The 22360-nt window shown below is 33.1% G+C and overlaps 1 protein-coding gene across 1 annotated transcript in view; it reads right to left on the bottom strand.

Moving 5' to 3' along the window:
* LOC135201874 (cell adhesion molecule Dscam2-like) overlaps positions 1–21648 on the bottom strand; it is a 242404-nt gene extending 220756 nt beyond the window's left edge. Inside the window, 1 exon segment of the mRNA XM_064231174.1 lies at positions 21270–21648. Coding sequence (XP_064087244.1) covers positions 21270–21366 — 97 coding nt within the window. The 5' untranslated portion in view covers positions 21367–21648.
* Positions 21649–22360: the final 712 nt, after the last annotated feature.

The following is a 22360-nucleotide window of genomic DNA, read 5'->3' as shown; positions in this document are numbered from 1 at the left end:
TTCCAAATCAAAAACTCGTGAAGCCTGCGCTATATTCCACATAAATCTTCTCTCTGTCTCTCTCTCTCTCTCTCTCTCTGACTCTCTCTCTCTCTCTCTCTCTCTCTCTCTCTCTCTCTCTCTCTATCTGTCTCTCCATCTATCTACCTATCTGTCTATTTATCTTTTCATCTTTCCTTTATCTTTTCATCTTTCCAAGTTCTGACTTACCTTTCACTCTTTCTCATTCCCTGCTTGTTCGATCTGAGATAACTCCAAGCAGTTCACAAACTAGTCGTCTCGGTGTTTTAAGTATCTAAAAAATACCTGTTTATATACTTTGACTCACTTAGCCCACTCCTTTTTGTTTGTCTATCATCTCCTTTTCCTTGGATTTTTTTTTGTCTCATATCTCTTACATTTTTCTTTACCTCGAAATGTATTTTTTGTTTAGATGTCTTTCAAACATGTCTTTTTACCAGATTGTTCAACTTTTTTCTTCGGCACTGTATTTGATTATTTTGATCTCTCTGGATACCATACCACAGTAACAATTCAGCAGTTTTTTTCTTCTATTTATTAATGTATTTGTTTTATTGAAACTTGTCTACACCATTAATTTTCATGACTGGATTGTCGAAGAGGAGAACTTCTTTCAAATCTCGTCATATTTATTTTAAATAGTTTTATGAGGTCTCTGAATTTCCTAGTAGTTATTTTTTGTTTCGTTAAATTTTTCATTATTTTCATCATGGAACATTATCATTGTATATTGCATAGCTTTATGTGACTTCCAATACTTTACCAGTAGCAATGTTTTGAAACCTTGTCTTATACTTATGTAAAAAGAGTTTATGTTGTTTAATTACTCTTATTTTGTATTAATTTTTCATAATTAAATCAAATATGCAAGTCTTTACCAGCATTTACTTGAGGATTTTTAACAAAATAATAACCCAAAACTGGTGAACTTACTGAAAGGAATTCAGAAGAACAAATTTGCTGGTTCCCCAGCTAGCTTTGTGATTGAGTCTGATAGTAATAAGTGAGGATTTGATCGTTTTTCATTACTGAAATCATTTTATCCATCCTTTCTGCTTTGTAATTGTAGCACTCCAATACCAACAATAAAAATTCCCAAACAATTGCTGGTATTTTTTAATTTCACAGCTGAGTTGCCTTAGTTGCGATAACAAAACTTCTCCTAATGGTACGGTGAAGTTAAAATTCTCCATCTCTGAGCTCAGTACACAGTCGATTTCTCTTCTTCTAGTAGACAATGGGGAACTGATAATGAATAATAAAAATATATATCATCTTGAAAGGCTCCATCTTTGAACAGACTTTGGTTGACAATCCTATTACCATCCCTTCTCATGCTGTGTCACTACTCATGTGTTTTTATAGGAAAATTTAAATATTCCTGATAACCAACATTATCCTTTCTCACTATGTTTCATGAAGAGTGTGCTTTTCATTAATATGTGATAGATATCTGAAACTCTGTCCAAAACAAATTTTATTTATAATAATTTTCCCGGGGAATTTTGTTCAAATGAGGAAAATCTACAATATATTAACTATGTCAAGATTTTTCTTCAACTGTTTCTGAAGGTTATTGATAACCATACTTGAAAGTATACACCTATTTCATAGTAGACATTATGCCCATAACCCTATTGTATGTAGAATTCCAAAGAGTATTTTTCTGATTTTTTTGTTTTTGTTTTTGGTCTTTAGAGGTCTAACACTTCACACTCTACCTGGGATTTAAGGCTCTTTGCAGCGTATGTTCAATTCCCAGCTGGATTCCACATTGCCATCGACATTTCATTTTTTCTGATTTAGCTTACGTGTCTGATTTCTTTCAATTTAGTGGACTCCAATTTTCATCCTTCAATCAGGCACCGTGAATTAACCTTTACTATGGATTAGAACGTAGGCCAAAAATAAGATGATTTAATATCATAAATCTTATAAAAACTCATGTTGAAGCAATGCACCTGGTTTTAAAGGCAAAACAAAGTTGTTCATATCCTTAAAATAATCTGATTTGGATATTCATGCCGGAAATGCAACACCATGATTCTTTTTACTCGAGTATTAATATAATTAAGGATTCTAAATATTTGTAAATAATGCGCTAGTTGTCATCTTCAACTCCAAGCTTTCTGGTTTACAGCCTTTAATTAAAATATATTCCAGTTATTCTACTTAACACTTAGTGACTTTTAATCAATTCTTCTGTTGCAGACATGGCTATCAGTATCCTGCTTCTGACTGCTCGCTCTGTCATTGATATTGGTATATTTTTCTACAGTGTGGTTGTCAGTACTCCTGTAGTGGCCTCACCATTTACACAAAATTGCCAGAATTATCATGCTGACCCTTGTTGGCAGGTTTGCCTTGAAAATCACCAACATTCTACTGAGTTGCTCTATCGGTCAGGATGTAACTAGGTAACATTAAAACCCTTGTCGTAAACTCATTCGTCTAAATCTTTAAATTTCGATGTCACGTAGTTCTTAAATTTGAAAATATCGTTACTTTTATTATTTTACTTTAGTTATGCTCATTTCTTCGACTTTGTTTTCTTTATGTTCTTTTCGAGTTCTTTAACTTTTACCCCATTTCCTTAGAATCTTTATGCCTAAATCTAGTGATCTTAAGAGTTGGGTTTAAGTATCTATCATATCATTCTCCTTTGACTATACTGTCTTTAGTATTGTGTATGATTACGGGCAAACTCATTTCTTTATGTCCAAGATCTCTTTTGTAATAGCCTGATTTCGTGTTCTTTTGATATGTTCGAAAATGTGACTTCCGCTTAATAGTTGATGAACAGGAAAATTAAACCTTTCATTGTCTCACTTAACCCTGGAAAAGTTTGAGCCTTTCATTGCTTTGACATATGCAAGGGGATTGTATGGAAAACCTCAAGATTTATTAGGCTTGATACAAAAACGCGAGGGTCAGAGAGGATCAAACGTGATAAATTTACTCACATGTGGGACATTTTTAACCTTTGTTGAAAACTACAAAGGTGCCTATACACCAACATATAGTTTGATAATTGACGAAAAGCTATTGCACATGAAAAACAGATGCCCTTTCCTTGTTTTTATTCCAAATAGGACTGATAAGTTTGGAATGAGATTTTCAGTCCTTACAGAAGTAAAACTCAAATATATTGTAAATGTAATTCCCCACCTAGGGGCTTTACAGAAAAATTCAAGGTTAAGGGTTCTCTTAGCACAACTCGTTACGCTCAACCTTAGCTACTGAAGTAGTGACGAATAAAGGCTGTAATATGACAACAGACAACTTTTTACATCACTTCAAGTTGCAAGGAAATTGCAGGAAAGAGCAACTCCAATTGCTGTATGAGCAAACAGCAAGCATCTGTCAAAAGAAATGACTTCACCAGAAAAGGGTAGAAAATATTAATCTAAAATTTATTTCTAAGATGAAAGTCGATGTACATATGTTTGTGAATTACCAAATGCAAGGCTAATAAGAATGTATGCTTCTTGTTAACCAAGCATAGTTCTCCAACTGTTTCTGAAGGCGAAAAAAAAGCAGCCGTCATAGATTTCTATATTAATACAAATAAAGTTCCAGTAAATATCGTCGACCAAATGCTTGGGAAGTACAGTACAAGTTGTGCTACAAGGCGTTGGCCTCTTGGAGATTTGTGTAATATTCTTGATATGGCAGTCATAAATGCATGGATTATTTACAAGCTTGTTTCAGGGGAAAAAATGCTCTAGGAAAGCATTCTGTATATATCAAAGTTCCCTGCCATGATAGTGTTAATCACCTTGATCCAGGTCTTGGCAGACATACTTTAAACTGCCATTTAAAAACAGACTATACTACGAGATGTCTATGCAAATGACACTAATCTCTATGGGATATTAATGCACTGACTTTACCTCACTTCTGATTCCCTTTATCCTTTTAGAGCACAATTTCAACGGCATTTTAGTCTTTGAAGACAGGAGAGCTAATAATGATGCTGGCTTATCTATTGGTATACCAAGAATTTAGCACTGAAGTGAACGCTTTTTTTATAGCTATTTTTCCTCTACTGCCTACATATAAGTAATCATACCTTTAAAATAGATACTTCTGAAACGTCTTTCTTTGAAGGTTAATTACTACAATCAGTCACTGACTTTTATTAAAATTGCAGGAATTTCGGTGAAAGCGTCCTATTCATATGTACGTACTTTGTGGCGTGATTTTAACCTGAGCAGAAGTCTAAGGACGGAAATTAGACCCTATTCTAGGTATTTGGAGATGGTGTTGTTTTCTAGTATAATTGTAGTTCCAAGTGTCTTGAATTAGTTGTTCCTCCTTGCGTACTGTAGATATTATTTTTCTAATACTATATCTTTTGTCAAAGCATGAGCATTTGTATTTTCAGGATTTAAAAGACAGCATGATTTCAAAATATAAGAATGGTCATTTCTTTAATATAACTTTTCTATCAATTTTTGTAGAAACATTTTCATTGGTTAGCAAATGCGATTTTCTTCAAGGCTGATAGCTATTGTTGTTGTTCCCTCCATACAGTAACTAACCAATCTCCCAAACGTGTTTATGCTGTTTGAAGACTTCAACTTTATACAAAGTTTCCTTTTTTAACACATAAATCTGATTGATTATGTTCCCAAGGAAATTCCTGGGAATTTCCCTTAGCATCCGTAGGGCTCTTGATAACTAAACTCCTTGTTTGTGAATTAATTTTTTTTATATATAAAATATTACATTCAGCAACGAAGATAAAAGATGGTTACTTTCCCCACATGTCTGATCTAGCAGAAGAAGAATTTGTCTTCATAAAAGTGCGTGACACATCCATTAGATGACTTCTTTAAATGAATAGTATTTCAGAAACAAAGGCGAAGATTATGAATTCCCTAACCCTGGAAACCATATATACTATTTTACTTAATCGTAGCAGAATTGCTAAATACTAAATGTGGCAAACCCACACATTACATTTATTAAAAAAAACAACTTATGATACAATTACTTTGTATTCATCGGTACGAGATGATTATACCGATTGTGGTGTGTGAAAGTAACATCTCAATTAAATGCTCATCTTCATTCAAGATAATTATCGTTCATGATACCGGTCCACCCTAACCATTACAGCGGTGGAATCCTCTGGGATTAGTTCAGTACCCCTTCCGTTTCCTTTCCATCCCAGATTCTCTTTCAAAGTTCTTTTGAGGATCAATCAAAATTTCACACACGTTTCTCCTTTCCTTACTAATCTTAGTTGTACATTTTTTTTCATTTGCCCTGTTTCTGAAACATAAGTTCATTCTATTTTTTTTAAACAACACTTACTCTGTGTTGCATATCTTAACTTTTTGGAAGCTGTCTGTGTTATTTAGGTGATGCATACGCGTCTCCTCAGGTGTAGGTTATCTTTTACAAAATATAACCTACACCACTCCTCAATAAGCATTCGACATTAAACGTCACTCCTGTTCCCTCCTCTTCATCCAGTGCAGAGTCCTTCACTTTCATTATTCCTACATACCATTTACGAAAAAATGAAGTGTCCAAGGTTTTCCGGCGTCGCTGAGTCATCTATTCGGATTCTATGCAGGATAGCAAGATAGTATTCAACGCGAAGCTATAAATGTTAATACCAATGCTCCTAATGCCATAGTGATGTCGTAAATGTGAGATGGTTAACAGTTATGGGTGCATCTTTTAAAGACTGATATGTTACAATACCCTTAAGCCATTGATTTTAATATCTCGACTATGTAGTTTCCCTGAACTCCTTTGATTCTTAGGTACCTTTGTTATTGATGTTCTTTTTACAATAGTTACACCACAGGACTTTTCATTATTTATAAGGTTGTGGTAAGTTTGAGAGAGATAGAGAGAGAGAGAGAGAGAGAGAGAGAGAGAGAGAGAGAGAGATGATTAATCAAATGCTTATCCCTTATATACTCATCATATTCTCATTTGTTTTTATAACTGGTGACAAATCCTCTTGAGTTAATTGAGAGAGAGAGAGAGAGATCCGTAATCATACGATTATCCTTTATGTATTCATCATATCCACAATAATCTCATAGGCTTTTTAATTGGTGACAAATTCTCCAGAGTTAATTGATGTGATAATTCCAGCATAGAAAAAATAGTGAAATATTTTCATTTTAAACAATATTCAGAATCATAAGGTATTAAAGTGAATTTTGGACAAAAGGAATTCTAAAAGAGAATTTCATTTCATTGCCATTGCGGGCAGTGTAATCATGGACTAGTCATACGAGGATAATTTAATAGAATGTAAAGGACTCAGGCCAGCGTTTGACATGAAAAGCCAGAATAAATTTTGAATTTACTCGAGAATATTTTTAAAATTTACAGTAATTCAATGGAGCAAGTATACATAAAAGGCTAAAAAAACTGTATAGATTTCTAAGTGATTCTTTTGTTATCATGTAAACGCATTCTTATTTCTTGGTAACTGACAACAGGACCTGTGCAGCTCATTCAAAAAATAAATCAATAAAAAGAGAATATCAGAATATATGCTCCAGTTATAACCCAGATATTCTAACGACGTCATACATGAAAAAGAAAATCTATAAAGGAAAAAGTTTTTAAAAAAGCCATGTCACCATAACGCTATAAATAAACATGAAGGCAGCCCCGTGTGTTTTTCCCTTGACTAGTTGTATTGAAAATACCCGGCATCGCCTGTTTTCGACTGGTCCTGAATTTTATACATATTACAGAGTGTAAATATTTCCTATATAGTTTATTTCCTTATCATGTAGAAACTAGCTTTTTGACATTTTCTTTTTTACTTTATCAAATCTCAAACGACTTTCATGTAATACCCACATAATTTTAATTTTGTTGCATTAGTCATGAACGGAGAATATAGGAGATATTTATTCATAATAGTACATACAGACGTGTATTTGTTCATATACCTGAAAAATTAAGTGCAGAATAACATTTATATAAGCCATCCATCTGCATAATCTGCTTTCTTGAGCTATCGTATTCATTAAGTATCGTCTTATTTCTTAAAATTATGTAAGAAAGTACTGATTTCGAGTCCCCTCCCCCATAGGCGGAAAAGACCATATAAGAAAGTACTGACTTCGATTTCCTACTCTAATAGGCAAAAAAGACCCCGTAAGAAATGACTGACTTCGAGTTACTTCTCCGATAGGTGAAAAGATCACCTAAGAAATAATTGAATTCGAGTTTATTCTCCCATAGGCGAAAAAAGCCATGCAAGGGAACACTGACTTCGAGTTCTTTCTAGAATAAGAAGAAAAAGGCCACATTAGAAAGTGCTGACTTCAAGTTCCTACTCAAAAAAAGATGACTTTGAGTTCCTTCTCCCATAGGAGATAAGACCACATAAGCAAGCAATGACTGATTTTTTCTTCCATAGGCAAAAAAGACCATGCAAGAATTTACTGACTTCTCACCATAGGCGAATGAAAACACTGACTGCGAGTTCTTTCTCCCATAGGCGAAAAAAGATCACATCAAAACATATCGATAATGAGTTCCTACTCCCACAGGTGAAAAGTCCACATAAGAAAACATTGAATTTGAGTTCTTTTTTTTTGAGTAACTTTTTCCATAGGCGAAAAAACCATATATAACTTAAATATAAGAAAGCACCATAGGAGAAAAATAACACGCAAGAAAACACTGACATCGAGTTCCTTCTCCCATAGGCGAAAAGACCGCATAAGATGCTCTGAGTTAAAGTTCTTACTCCAATAAGTGCAAAGACCACAAAAGAAAGCAGCAACTTCGAGTTCCTTCTTCCATAGGCGAAAAAGACCACGTAAGAAAGTACGAGTATGATCACATGGGTATGCTAACTGCATCCGTTTTGCTACAGCATAAATTCAAAAGAAATTTTCAGTATTCTCCTCGTGAGAGAAATTAAGGACTGGACGAAACGCGCAATGCTTGGGAAATCAGTTACAAAACTCAGGGGTTCCTTCCGCCTTGGAAATAATATGGTACCTATTATTCGACATCTGATGCGTAAAAAGGTTCATAATATCTTGAGGTCTTATGCATAGCGCGGCCTATATATAAACAAATTTTGTTTAATAAAGCTAAGCGAGGGAGTTAACTTTTAAAACAAATAAATGTTTAAAAACGTCCTACGAACGAAAGGAGAGACATAACCAAACCAGATACATGATGAGACAATATATGAACTTAAGCTCTTTAACACACTTAGGAATATGGGAAAACGAGGCTACATTAGCTAAGGAAGACTAGGAGAAACACGGTTTCACGTAACGCGGAGTACAAATGTACAAGACAGAAATAACATATCGGCAATAGATATAGCAATAATATAAAGAATTTCGAAAAGAGTGTATCAGTGTTCTAAGGGTTAGGCGTAATAAAATTTGTCTAAGTCAAACAGGGTATCACATCTTAAGGCGTGCGAGAGAAGGATTGCTGAAAATCCCCAGATTGAAAGAAGAAGAAAAAAAAAAGGGATTAGCGGGCACCCTGCGGTGATATAAACGTACACTGAACGAGATCAGAAAATAGAAGATATATAAAATGGTCACTGAAGTGAAATTCACAGCACATGGACATTCTGAAAATGAGAGCATAAGTTGTCAGCTTAAGGCAGTATTCCGTACTATTTCTCTGAAAATGTATACAATACAAGAAGAAAATAAAAGCATGAAAATCACATTATTTCTTTCCCTTCTGTTATCAACTAAATCGTGTTTTTTCGTCGTTTGTTTATTATCGTTATATTTATTTTTGTTGCAATGACTATCCTCACATATTGATTTTTAACATAACATATTTTTCACGTACATAGGTAAATGGAAATATCAAAGTATGGCATTTTTTCATGTCTAATAAACCAAGATAGTTAGAGGCATAAATCTGAGAATTATATTAAACCTTTTCATTACCTTGCTTTATTTTTAATGGTCAGATGTCATTTTATAGGTCAAAATACGTCTTATTCTGATTTTGATCAAACTTGATAGGTGATAGCATAATAGTCTGTAGCATTTTTTCAAATTCAAACATCAACATTTTATTTATAATGCAACCGGATAGCCAAGTATTGTGGAATGGGGGATTCATTGCACGAGATAATTTTTCTTTTAAATTCTCGTAGGTCACAGGTCCATTTTATTATTCTGTAAATATGATGTAACTTCTTAGATATTGACCTTGGAGGTGGTGATAATTTTTCAGGCAACTTAAATCTTGACTTTATTTTGCAGTCATAGGCCTTTTAAACTCGTTAAAACTTATTTTGCTCTGATTTTGATGAAACAATGTAAGTCAAATGCCTCATTGTTTACATTCAAGAGTTTTTACATTTGGTTATATCTTATTAGATCAAAGAAAAATCAATTATTACCATTATTATTATTATTATTATTATTATTATTATTATTAGTAGTAGTAGTATTAGTATAGTAGTAGTAGTAGTAGTAGTAGTAGCAGTAGCAGTAGTAGAAGTAGTAGTGGTGGCAGTGGTGGTGGTGGTGGTAGTAGTAGTAGTATTTCAGTATAGATAACATTCATGTTTTAAATATTAGGAATTTATTACATAAGATTTGGCTCTATGCAACGGAACATAAAATGCCAATGTTGATATCAATATCTATGATGATTCAATAATATTATTCTTCATTTTCAGGAATCAGTGAATGACAACTATTTTTATGAAATAATACACTATTTTATATTATAAAACTTAAATAGAGTTTTTTTTTACTTCGGTGGCTTCAAACATGGGTTATTTACCGTCTTATTAAAGTGTTGCATTGTTTTTCTTGAATATAATTCCAGAAAGCGTAAAACGATTTTCGGACGAGTAGAATATGCTCTCCCTTCATCAATTAAGCGGATGGAAGATTACCGTTAAATCTCAAATGAATCCTTCCTTTAAACCCAGATTATTCATTTTCATGGGAATCAGGACAATCCCCTTTCGCATGAACAGCCTTTGAGAGTTTATTCTGAATTTAGGACCATTAAATGATTGATCTTTGCATGGGAATTAAATGTTTTTATTAAATGTAGGAGATTAATCAACTACTGCAATTTTTCTGAGTTTTTCTGTGACCAGATAATTATCAAAGCTAACATTTCCTTTTACACGAGTCACATTTCATATTTTTATGGTTAACGATAGGTTCACATCTTTAATTTATTAAGCTGAGGAATGATTTCATGTTTTAAAAAAACAAGGCATTAAGTAAAATAAAAATTCAGCCGAAATATCTCTTTGCTGGAGTATCTACTGGGAAATTTTAACGAAAACGGTTTGATTTTACTTTTAAATTGAGATAACCAAAAGAAGAAAAAATAGTTTGGCATATGCTAGTATATTTTGTACCCTTTCATATTTATCTTAGATACGCGTTCTTGACATCGCATAATTATAGAAATCTGTACATAAATAATACGAATTCGTCAGAGATAGCAATGGACATGGTTCGATTGTCTTGCGGTTCTACCACAAATGCAAATCTGAACAATAAACTCTTTCATATTTTGGGACCCTGAGTTTGCATTGAGATCGTGAAAATATGTCCTATTTTATCAAAGTTTATCCTAGAGACTATTACCTATGTAACCAACTTACTAAAACATTCTTCCAGGAATAAAGGAATAAATAGATCTCTCTCTCTCTCTCTCTCTCTCTCTCTCTCTCTCTCTCTCTCTCTCTCTCTATAGATTTAAAAGCATGCTCAATCCGACGATTAAGATAAACTGTTCGGAGGTACGAAGAGGGGCAGACCCCTAGCAACGTCATTTTGTGAGAAGGACGTTTTTACAAGATGGATGTTTGGGCAAGCGTGGAAAACTTATGGTATATGCTGGATGGATGATGATTTTTTTTATGGTAGTTGAAGGTGATTGGGAAGTTAAGCTGGTGGTCAGGATTGCCTCTTTAATCGGTTTGTTAAATACCTCGATTGTTAAGTTGTTGGGATAGGAAAGATTGAATTATGGCGGTAGAGATAGCGGTGATCTTGAAGTAAGTTAGAGGGAAAGAGAAGAGGCCAGACCCCTATGCTACTTCATTTGATGAAGGGGTCATATGGTGCCTTTGTGATTGGTTGGTGTAGTACATCGATTTGCACTGTTGGTTAAGTTCAGTAAAAACATTGGAAGGGGTTGTCAAAACAGCCAATAAGCTTTATGGTCAGCCAGCCAAATTCTGGGACAGCATCAGCTGTCTGCTAGGGAAGGGAGGAGAATGTGCTCCGTACATAATTGAAAACAACAGGAAACTTTACAGAAACGAAGAGAAAGAAGGGTCCCTTCACCACTTGCTGGAGATCTGCATGAAGGTTGCCGACCCCCATCCTCTCCCTGATACCTTGTCGCTTTTGATAACACCAGCCCGAAATTCTGTTGACGACCTACAGTACGAGGAATGTTGGACAGCCTCTTAGTAATACCAGCGTGCCAGAAAAACATATGGTAAGGAGAATTGAAAGATTTTTTGTATAAAATCAATTCTGTGAATTCTGCCATTATTTTTAATAAACCATGTTTGAAAGAAGGTCTGTTTCCAGCATATTATTATTATTATTATTATTGTTATTATTATTATTATTATTATTATTATTATTATTATTATTATTATTATTATTATTATTATTATTATTATTATTATTATATTATTATTATTATTATTATTAAAATCGAAGTTTTAAAAATGTAGTTTCTAATTGGATGCTGATATTCATTTCTATTCAGCTCAGATGCGAACGTCACATCATGGCTCAAAGTGCCAAATCCACCTTTATTGTTTCGTCACGAAGTAGGAAACTAGATTGTTCGTGTTATGCAATTCACCCTTTTAATAAATCTTGTTTAATGTTTGAGGTAGCACATGATTGGAAATTGATGGGGAAGCGAAATCTAATAAACGTTTCTTTGAAAATTTCTAATTTACATAGAAAACTCTATCCTTTTTATTAAATTTTTTTGACTTGTTGGTGATCTAAAAAATAGATTTGTGTCGAAATCATCTGGACGAAACAATTATTAGAGGACTATGTGGCGCGTTCCTACAGATTCTTTCGAAGATCTAAGGGAAAAGCGTGGAAAAGCGTGAACTGCAAATAATAATAATGAAAATGTGGGTAATAACATTTAGTTTCCCCACGTTTATGGTGATCCAAAGTTATGAGGCTAATAATCTATATAATGAAATGTTTCACGTATCCAGTTTGGTATATAATTTAATTCTATGCAATACAGCTGTACATCGAACTCACACCGACCAGGTTAACGTTTAACAAGGATTTCCTTCAAGTGGTCTCAGCAAAGTTAGTTTCTATGAAAGGATACTTATTCTGGTGTAATTGTATTGTAACAGAATAAAAAAAATTTAAAATAAGTGCCAAAAGGTTTATACTTTTATGAAAAGAAATATTGATACAAAATCTTTACGAGAGCATATAAGCACTTATTCTTCCCTATGTAACACTGTGAGTAATTACCTTTTAGTGATAATAATTACTGCTTTTTATGTAAATACTTAAAACACATGCAGTTGTATTTTTTGTCCTTCATAAAGAACTCATTTGGCGATATTTTCATTTGACTACTCAGTGTAAACTTTGTGTACCGAGACACCAATTCTGGTGAAATTTTCAATTCGATTAGTTTTAATTTACTGTAAAAATTTAAAAAGAATCAACATTTACAGAGTAAAATTAAGGACTTAACACTCAACAAAAATCAAGCGCTTCTCAACTTTTTTGTATAATTTCAGAAAAATAAGGCACTAGAGTTGAGCAAATTCGCAACCCGCTCTGTAAATACTGATCATGGATATATATGTTAATTAAAGCCTTTACAAACTGCTTTGTAAATATCCAAAAAGATGGTAATAAAACATTGCAAATTGGAGGGTTGAATAATTAATGCATGATGCCGGTTAGTGAAACATGGTTAAATGGCTTTGATACTGCTGAAACATAGCTGAACTGATTCCATGTACTCATAATTTTTTAAGTATTCTGAGACAGGCTACGCGTACGGGAGGAAATAGACATTTTGTTTTCAATAGTGGCTCTTAATTCATTAAGATTCCTCAGGTAATTAATTTTGACTATACTGAGATTAACTTCAAGTACTTGGATCAGAGATCTCCTTTCTTGTTTATTGACCTCCACGGTCAAGAGTTAGCATATTTTAAGATGAATTCAGCATGCGAGTACATCTGGAAATGATGGCTATGTTTGCGTTAAAAGTCTTATCTGTGGAGACTTGAACTATATATAAACATACCAGAAATTCGTCTCTAATGAGTTACTGAATTCACATTGATCAGTTGATAATTTTGTTTGACCAACAACTTTAACTGGGCATACTATATTTTAGATCTGATATTAGGTGACTTGATAGAAAAACGGTGCATGAGATATTGGTGTTGACAAGTGCATCATTCCTCCTGTACATAAAATTATAACATTTATAATATTTGTATTAAAAAACAATATGATAAGGAATATAAGGTTATAAAAATGGATCGATTCTCTCTCTTCATGTTTTAAAAGCTTATTGTAAAATGTCTTATGACAGTTTAAAATCGGGAGAAATTTATAACCGTTAAGGACAGATTACCCTGGCTAAATGGTAAGACTTTGAAACTAAGGTGGGAAAAGGATAACGTTAAAAACTGTCATTGCATGGGAAGAATACAGAATAGTAACACGCCTTTGTAATTACCAAAGAAGATGAAGAGAGCCAATTAGCATAACCAGAAAATGCAAGAAGGCATAATGGATGTAATGAAATTATAGGTTTCTTCATGATTTGAGTGGAAACAATCAGGAACATAACGAAGATAATATGATTAGGATAATTTAAAAGGCAAAGACAAGAAACTACAAATGATATGAGTTGATTTTTCATGTCTAAATGATAAAATAATGGAAGTTTTAAGAACTAGTATTTTTGTGTCCCAGTTCCCATCTCAAAAAGAAGCTATGATTAAATCAAAAGCCGCATTTGATTATCAGATTTAATTTTACACAGACCTATCTCTAATCTATAATTTTTGTTCAATGTACTAAAATGCGGAATTTTTTAACAATTAACAATTTAACAATCATCTGGTTAGAGTAAATAACAGTTGGTAGCTTATAGCCAACTGTATTCTGTGTGATTGCTATGCTCTGTGTCGTAAATGATCCATTTGAAGTGATTATGACTTACTTGATCTTGGTGCAATCTTTTATATAATTGTGTATGTCCTACTTCCATCAGAATTGCTGGTCAAACCTTTGAAGATAATGTGCACAGAAAGGAAACTCTTATAAATCCATATTATGAGACACGGAGAAGAACTGCACCCCAAGGTAATATTTTAGGTTTAATCCTATTTGATATATGTACAACTAGATTGTTATATGTACTACAGCCACATAGGGTAAAGTTCACGGCATCCAATTCTATTTCTTCATAAACGACATCAGGGATACAAATGAGAGTCTAAACAATATTCTTTCCAGTGTTAATGAATGGTTGACATTTAGCATCTAAAACATTTAATTAAACCAACACTAGATAGAAAAGATAACACTGAATCATGTTTAAAAAATAATCCTTGGTGATATTCAGTTGAATAATAATAGCAACCCAGTTTTATCTGCTGATAAAGTTCATGATTTAGAAGTGCTGCTGGAATGTAATTTGTCTCTCAGTACTCAAATGAATAATGTTCAAACGGTCACTGGACATCCACTGGACATCTTAGAATTGGTGCCTTTGCTAAAAAAAATTCGTCATGAGTGTTTTTTGAAAACATGTGATTAATTGTGCCCATATCAGACTGAACTATTTCAACTCTATCTTTTATAATCTACCCAAGATTGAGAGGCTACAAAATAGTGTTGAAAGATTAACAAAAGGTGCTGCACTTCGCGATATCATTACCCCCATATTGTTTGACTTGCACTGGCTACACATCTGTCAAGACTAGGTGTCTAAATTATGTGTAAGACTTGCAGTAAATTAGGTAAGCCAGATAGTTTTAAGTTATATGAGCCAAGTTTAAATTCCAAAATTGGCTTTAAAGCCATTCAGCTTTCAGCCCCAAGATATCGAGAGGACTGAAGATATAAAGTTTCTTCCAGAAAAAAAATTGTGAATTGCATGAGTGTTATGATAGTGCAGCTTTGGAGAACGTTGTAGGGCACATACAACGATTCCGCAAAATTTTTTTATAGGCATCGAGCCTACTTTAGGTAAGTATGCATGAAGAAACAATTATATGCTTGGCTTTCGATGATATAATCTTTCAATGTAACTGCATCCCAAATAGCATTAGCATCTGAAATAAATACATAGTTTCTCAGATTACTTCAGATATTGACCTTGACTTGGTTAGATTTTACAAAATATAAACTACCCTGTATACTGGAGTAAATATAAGTGATTCACACAGTAACTGCTAATAACCAGTTGTTAAGACTCCATTTTTGAGAACATAAACCTAATAATATCTAGCATTCAGTTGGTTATTCCCATGCGCCATTGTTGTCTAACATTTACCTTTTAGAATCCATAAAACATAATCCTTTTGCTTTTGTAGTTTTTAAAAGAAACCAGGTGATTAGTTTGGAAATAAGATTTCACATCAGATTACAGAATGGCAAGTTTAGAACCAGGCATTAGCTCACCTCTAGTGATAATTAAACTGGCTGCTATCATTAACAGACATGTCCAGTTGGCTACTGGGAGTAAGTGCTAATTTTCCCAAAATAAATATTTTATCTCTTAATTGGACTGATAATTAGTTTCCATTTAGTACTCGATAACAGGGCGCTTAAAGACGCTAAATATATTAAATATAAATGAAGGCTGTATTTAGGATTCTTTATCCTCTAGAATTTTTTTTTTACTGCACAGAATTGCAGATATGATTTCATACATCATTGTATAAAGAGTAAAAAACTACCATCACATTAAGTGTCTGTTTCCACTGTAGTGCGTGTTCCTCGCCCCATATCTTTTGAGGAATTAAAATCCCAACTACGTAACAATATCCAAAGTTACTGAATGTTCCATTTGAAAGTCTTCTTTATTCGTATTAGATGTTTTACTGTCACATTTCTTGGTTAAATTGATTAATGTCTTAACTTAATTTGTTACTTCTAAAAGATTCTTTATTAAATATCCATTCTTCTGTGTCTATATTAACCTTCTTTTTTTTTGTATGGTGTTTTTACGTTGCATGGAACCAGTGGTTATTCAGCAACGGGACCAACGGCTTTACGTGACTTCGAATCCACGTCGAGAGTGAACTTCTAACACCAGAAATACACATCTGTCACTCCTCAATGGATTGGCCGAGAATCGAACCCGCGTCCACCGAGGTGGGACGCTAATACCATACCAACTACGCCGCTGAGGCGCTTTTATATATATATATATATATATATATATATATATATATATATATATATATGTATATATATATATTATATATATATATATACATATATATATATATATATATATATATATAGTATATATATATATATATATATATATATATATATATATAATTCTATAACGCCAAATCTTTTTTGTAAAATCAATGACCTTCAGAGCTCTTTAAACGTCTGATATATGCGCATTAGATATGATAGCTGTGAATGTCCCAAAACATTCATTAACATCTCTTTCTGTCTCTGGTCCCGGCTCTCTGGCCACGCGGTATGATAGTTACGCGCTCATAAACTTGGCGACCAGTAATCGATACTGGAATCGTACGTGGAGGAACGGAAGTATAGACGCGATAGTGGAGGGTGGAAACAGGAAATAGAGAGAGAGAGAGAGAGAGAGATAGAGAGAGAGAAGAGAGAGAGAGAGAGAGAGAGAGAGAAGAGCGAATAAAATAAAATAGCCCATTACCGAAGCAAAATGTATACCATCAAAACGATAAGGCGTGTTTGAGTTAGTCCTCAACTCTTTTTTTTTTTTTTTTTTTTTTTTTCCTCACTCTCTCCAGTTAATGCAACATACGAAGGAATAGTAGGGACGATGAAACTCCTGTTCCGTGATTTAACGTAAGAACAATAATGAAATCAGTCCCAAGGCTCTTTAGATTATTACCATTATGAACGGCGTAATGGTTTAATCGAGGCCAGATAATTAATTTGCTGTCTAGTGTTAATTATCAAAGATGTAGATAAAGTATCCCAAACTTTACTCAGGTTTGAAATAAGTTTGTTAACTTGAGCAGAGGGTGATATATATATTATATATATATATATATATATATATATATATCTATATATATATATATATATATATATATATATAATATATATGTATATGTATATATATATATAGATATAGATATAGATATAGATATAGATACGTATCTATATCTATCTATCTCTATCTATCTATATATATATATATATATATATATATATATATATATATATATATATATATCTTTATATATATATCTTATATATATATATATATATATATATATATATATATATATATATATATATTATATATATATATATAATATATATATATATTCTATACATGAACACGGAATGCAATATATATATATAATATATATATATATATATATATATAAGATTTATATTACGTATACATATATATATATATATTATGTTGTACGCATGCAAGCGTGTATCAGGATAATTATATACATTTTCCTGTGAAAAGAAATTGCTTAATAATTTGTATAACTAATATTTCAGTATTTTCTTTTTTTATATTTCCGAGTCTTCTGACGAATTTACTGATCTCGACACAGCTGTTATGAAGTCTATTCTCGCAAGTCATACGAGAGTCAAAATGGTGCTTCTTATCCGAAATATTTTTTATCACTTACTTTGTATTTTATTTATTCATCTGTAACACAAATACACTTAAACAACTAATATACCATACAATTATATTTATGCAATTTTGTACATCACTATATTTTCGTGTGGCTTTTGAAATGATTGGTGTTTTGGTGACTACTCGGGAACACTGTGCACTTATGATAAACAATGTACAGCAAATGTGTCTTTATAGTAAAATCGGTATTGGAATAGGAATTATAAATGAAGAACAAAAATCACGTAAATACACTGTATCGTTTATGTAACTAAAATAATATAGAACTCTTACAAAATACGATGAAAATACGATACATACATTATACCATTGTAATCTTGTCCTGGAATATTACAGGCAGATTTTATGCTAACTCAGCAAAACCAGCTCAGAATTCGGAGAGACCCTCCCATTTTGAAACCAACATATTTAAGCCTTATGGATGATAAAGCTCTGATGTTTTCGATTTTTTTATCTTCGCTATTTTTTCTTCATGTCTGATCAAATTAAAATCCAGGTAAAAAAAAAATCACAGGCAAAAAAGTCACAGACAAAAAACCCTCCAATGGTTTTAACCAGGCATGTAACCATTTTTGCGGCGTGTATATAAATAGTACAAACCCCCAAGAAACATTAGTCCTCAATAACGACCCCTGAAAACCCTTGGGGGTCACTGCCTAGGAAAGATCCAAAATATTTTCAGTTTCATCACTTTAACTATTTGTTTTGCTTGCCACCATTAAATTAATGTGACTAAATACCTGTGGCTTTTTTTCTTAAGCAAAATTGTGACTTTTTCAGTGACTTATTTTCCTCTGGGACTTTATTATCGGCCACCAAATATTTCTTACCCTCTGTGACAGCATTAGCGAGGTCTCTTCATCCTGAAAGCTGTAGGCTGTAGACTCAGGTAATGGATTTTCAAGTGTTGTCATCATGTCTAGGTCTAGTATGCGCATTAATTTAGCGATAATGGCATCCAGTAAAGTCACACTCGTTTTCGGATCTTACCGCTCATACCAATGACTCTCCGATGACTTTGAGAGGTGTGGATATCACATAATTCACTTTGAAGTGACCTTTTTGTGCAAATTATTCATTGCTCGTCATTATTCATTACTATTGGCTGCTCTAACCATATTTGTGTTCGTTAACATTTAATCACTTGATCATTTAAGGGTATATACTTCTTCATTTATTGGTATTTATTTATTTAAATAATTTCAAGTAATTTACAAAAAAAGAGAGAGAGATTGATACCGACTATGAATGAATGGTATTTCCTGCGAAATGTAATTAACGGTAATTGGAAAGGCGTTTACTTAAAACACAATAGAATTAAACATAAACATATTTGATTGTTATCTGTCCATCACAACATTTCATAAAATAACTTTGTGTTGCGTTGGACACTTATTGTGTTTCAGCGTCATTAACTGTGTGGCACACACCAATCAACAATGTAAAACTGCTTTAACTGCTCTGTCTACGCTGGTGGACAGCGGTACGAGCTGGCGTGGTTCATTAACGAGATGAACGTGTTTGATTTAGTTGTAATTGGCTATCAAATCACTTTAGCTGTCATTATTATTTTTGTTCTAATTGTAATTACAGCTCTTGTATATAAATTTCATATCGCTATTCTCTACTAGTAAAACTTGTTGGTGGGGGAAAAGGGAAATTTCCCTTCGATGCATTGCAGCGTGTGACTGGAGCATTTTCTATTTTGTTAATGCAACTAAGTAAACTTAAAACGGGACGGAATACATGGTAACGAACAATTTTTCGTTTATGGTCCACATCAATTACCATAGAAGTATCTATCACTGCAGCGGTTCTACTTTAAACAAAAAAATAAAAATCCCCCCATTGTTAGTGAAAAACTTTAATAATCATCCATTCAATGTTACGCTTTTTAAAGATTATTCCCTAGTCATCAAATAGCTGTTTCCTACCATTTGTCGATTACCTCTTCATTAAACTGCTATCCATTAAATCTTACTACCTCAACTAGCTCTGTTCCGTTAGCTACTTATTGTTTGACAATAATCCCTACAAAGCCTTTTAATCGCCTTACACATAAACTGGACATTACACTTACTTAGTGTGACTTCTCATTGTTCTGTGAGGTATAGAATTTTGTTCCCGTCGTCTCTATATTATATGATACTTCTATGTACATTAGGAGTGTTTTATTTATCATCTGTACTACGGTAGAGTTTTTTCCTTACGCATGACTATTGTTGTCGTGCATTTCCTCCTGAAAGTTCATGACTTGAATCATTTGCATTTTAGTTATCACTTTTGACGTTAAATTTTGAATAAGATTCTGTTACAGATGGCTAGTTCGATTACTGTATAAGTGAGTTTATAAAATACTGAAAATTTTGACACACACACACGCGCGCGCACACACAGTGTGTGTGTGTGTGGAGTGGTTGTGCGTGTGTCAGCGCATGTGTATACATGTACTATGTATATATATATATATATATATATATATAGTCTTATATAATATATATATATATATATAATATTATATATATATATATATAGATAGATATATATATACATAGATTTTTCAGCATCTTTTGCAACATAATTTTATTCTATATTTAACATTAAAAGGGAAGACCAATATCAAAAGGATTGTAGTCAAGCATGAAGCAGAAAAAATACTATGTGTTCTTGCAAGAGGTAATGAACGATTTAACAAAAGTCATTATCAAGTGGAAAACTGTACAGTAGTACAATGAAAAAGTACTAAAATCACATCAAAATAAAATGATATGTGAAGAAAGGAAATAACTAAATTTTATCCAATGAACTATCATATTTTATTCAAATGAAACTTGTTTATATATATGTATGTATACACACACACACACACACACACACACACATATATATATATATATATATATATATATATATATATATATATATATATATATGTACTTGATCACCACCAAGTATATAAGACGTGATGCTATGTATAAATAAAGGTGAGGCCACGGAGGAAAATGGAAGAAAAGTTAGCAGTAACAAATTGGGTATTGATGCTTCACACACACACACACACATACACGCTATATATATATATATATATATATATATATATATATATATATATATATATATATATATACTATATATACTATATATATATATATATATATATATATATATATATATAATATATATAGCGTGTATGTGTGTGTGTGAAGCATCAATACCCAATTTGTTACTGCTAACTTATCTTTCATTTTGACAGATTTATTACAGAAGCCAGACATCGCACGCATCTTTTGTAAACACGTGCCTACTTTGCTAATAACAGATTTTCGGAAATATATTCGGAATTGGGCACTTACCTGTCAGAGAGGTGGTAACCAAAAGATATAACGTCACAGTAATACGAACTTTTTCAAACATCTTAAAATGGTAATTAGTTTTCGAGTACCGATCCATGACAAAAGTCTTTATTATGTCAAAAGATCAAAGACTTTTCCATTAATTCAGCATTTCCACATTTTAACACGTTCGCAAACTTTAGCAAGAAAAGCTCACTGGAAGCGACAAGTTTTGTTTTTCCAACTCGCTTTAGCTGCACCAGTATAAAGTACATCACATGATCTACCAATGGAGTGGCTATGCCATGGAATAGCAATCAGGCGCCAAAGGGAATGGCAGTCCAGAAAGAAAACACGTGCGAATGACACTGACGCCAGCAACTACGGGGTCACAGACTCACGGCAGCTCAACGGCAACTGACTCGCTTTCCCTGGAGTGAGCGGCACTGAAGCCAGCCGACGAAAAGAACGATGCGATGGGGCTGGGGGCCGGTCCGGCACCGGGTATGAGCGTTCAGCATTTTATTCCCCCATCAGAGAAAATGGACAGCAGCGTAGAGTGAGCCTCGGTGATATGTCGATCAATGCTCACATGGATTCTGTTGTCATCTCCTGTCCAGTGTGTCAAATGGTTTTTGCAAACTTTTTTTTAGTCAAGGTACATTCAAATTTTATTTTTGCGTATTGCATTGGCACTCACAGTCCATGCTTTGTATTTCAGTCTGAGACCTCCTCCTTTCAATTTGCGCCTGTTAATTATGTAGTCAATTAAACAATGATTAAATCCTATTATACGGCCAATTACATGCAATTATATTGTCACAGGGTTTTCATTTATTTTAGTATATATTTTCTTTTTCAGTAAGGCAGCCTTTACCCTCACCTGCCGCATTGTGGTTGGGTTTGGGACTGGAAACTGGAAATCAAAGGGTTCGAAATTAAGAAATTTATAGGCTGAAGTGCATTCCGCTCGGTCAAATATTATAAAAATGGAATGCAGTAAGAAAAAATGGAAACTAGAGAGCAAGAAAAACTGCGCAGTGAGATATAAAGTGGTAGAGCCAAGGAATGTGTTGGTTAAGCATTGACAGGAGAATCTTGTAATGATGTAA

Source organism: Macrobrachium nipponense, chromosome 28, assembly GCF_015104395.2.
Source record: "Macrobrachium nipponense isolate FS-2020 chromosome 28, ASM1510439v2, whole genome shotgun sequence".
In the NCBI taxonomy this organism is placed as follows: domain Eukaryota; kingdom Metazoa; phylum Arthropoda; class Malacostraca; order Decapoda; family Palaemonidae; genus Macrobrachium; species Macrobrachium nipponense.
Note: the sequence above shows the minus strand (reverse complement) of the source record. Positions and strands in the feature narration are given on the sequence as shown.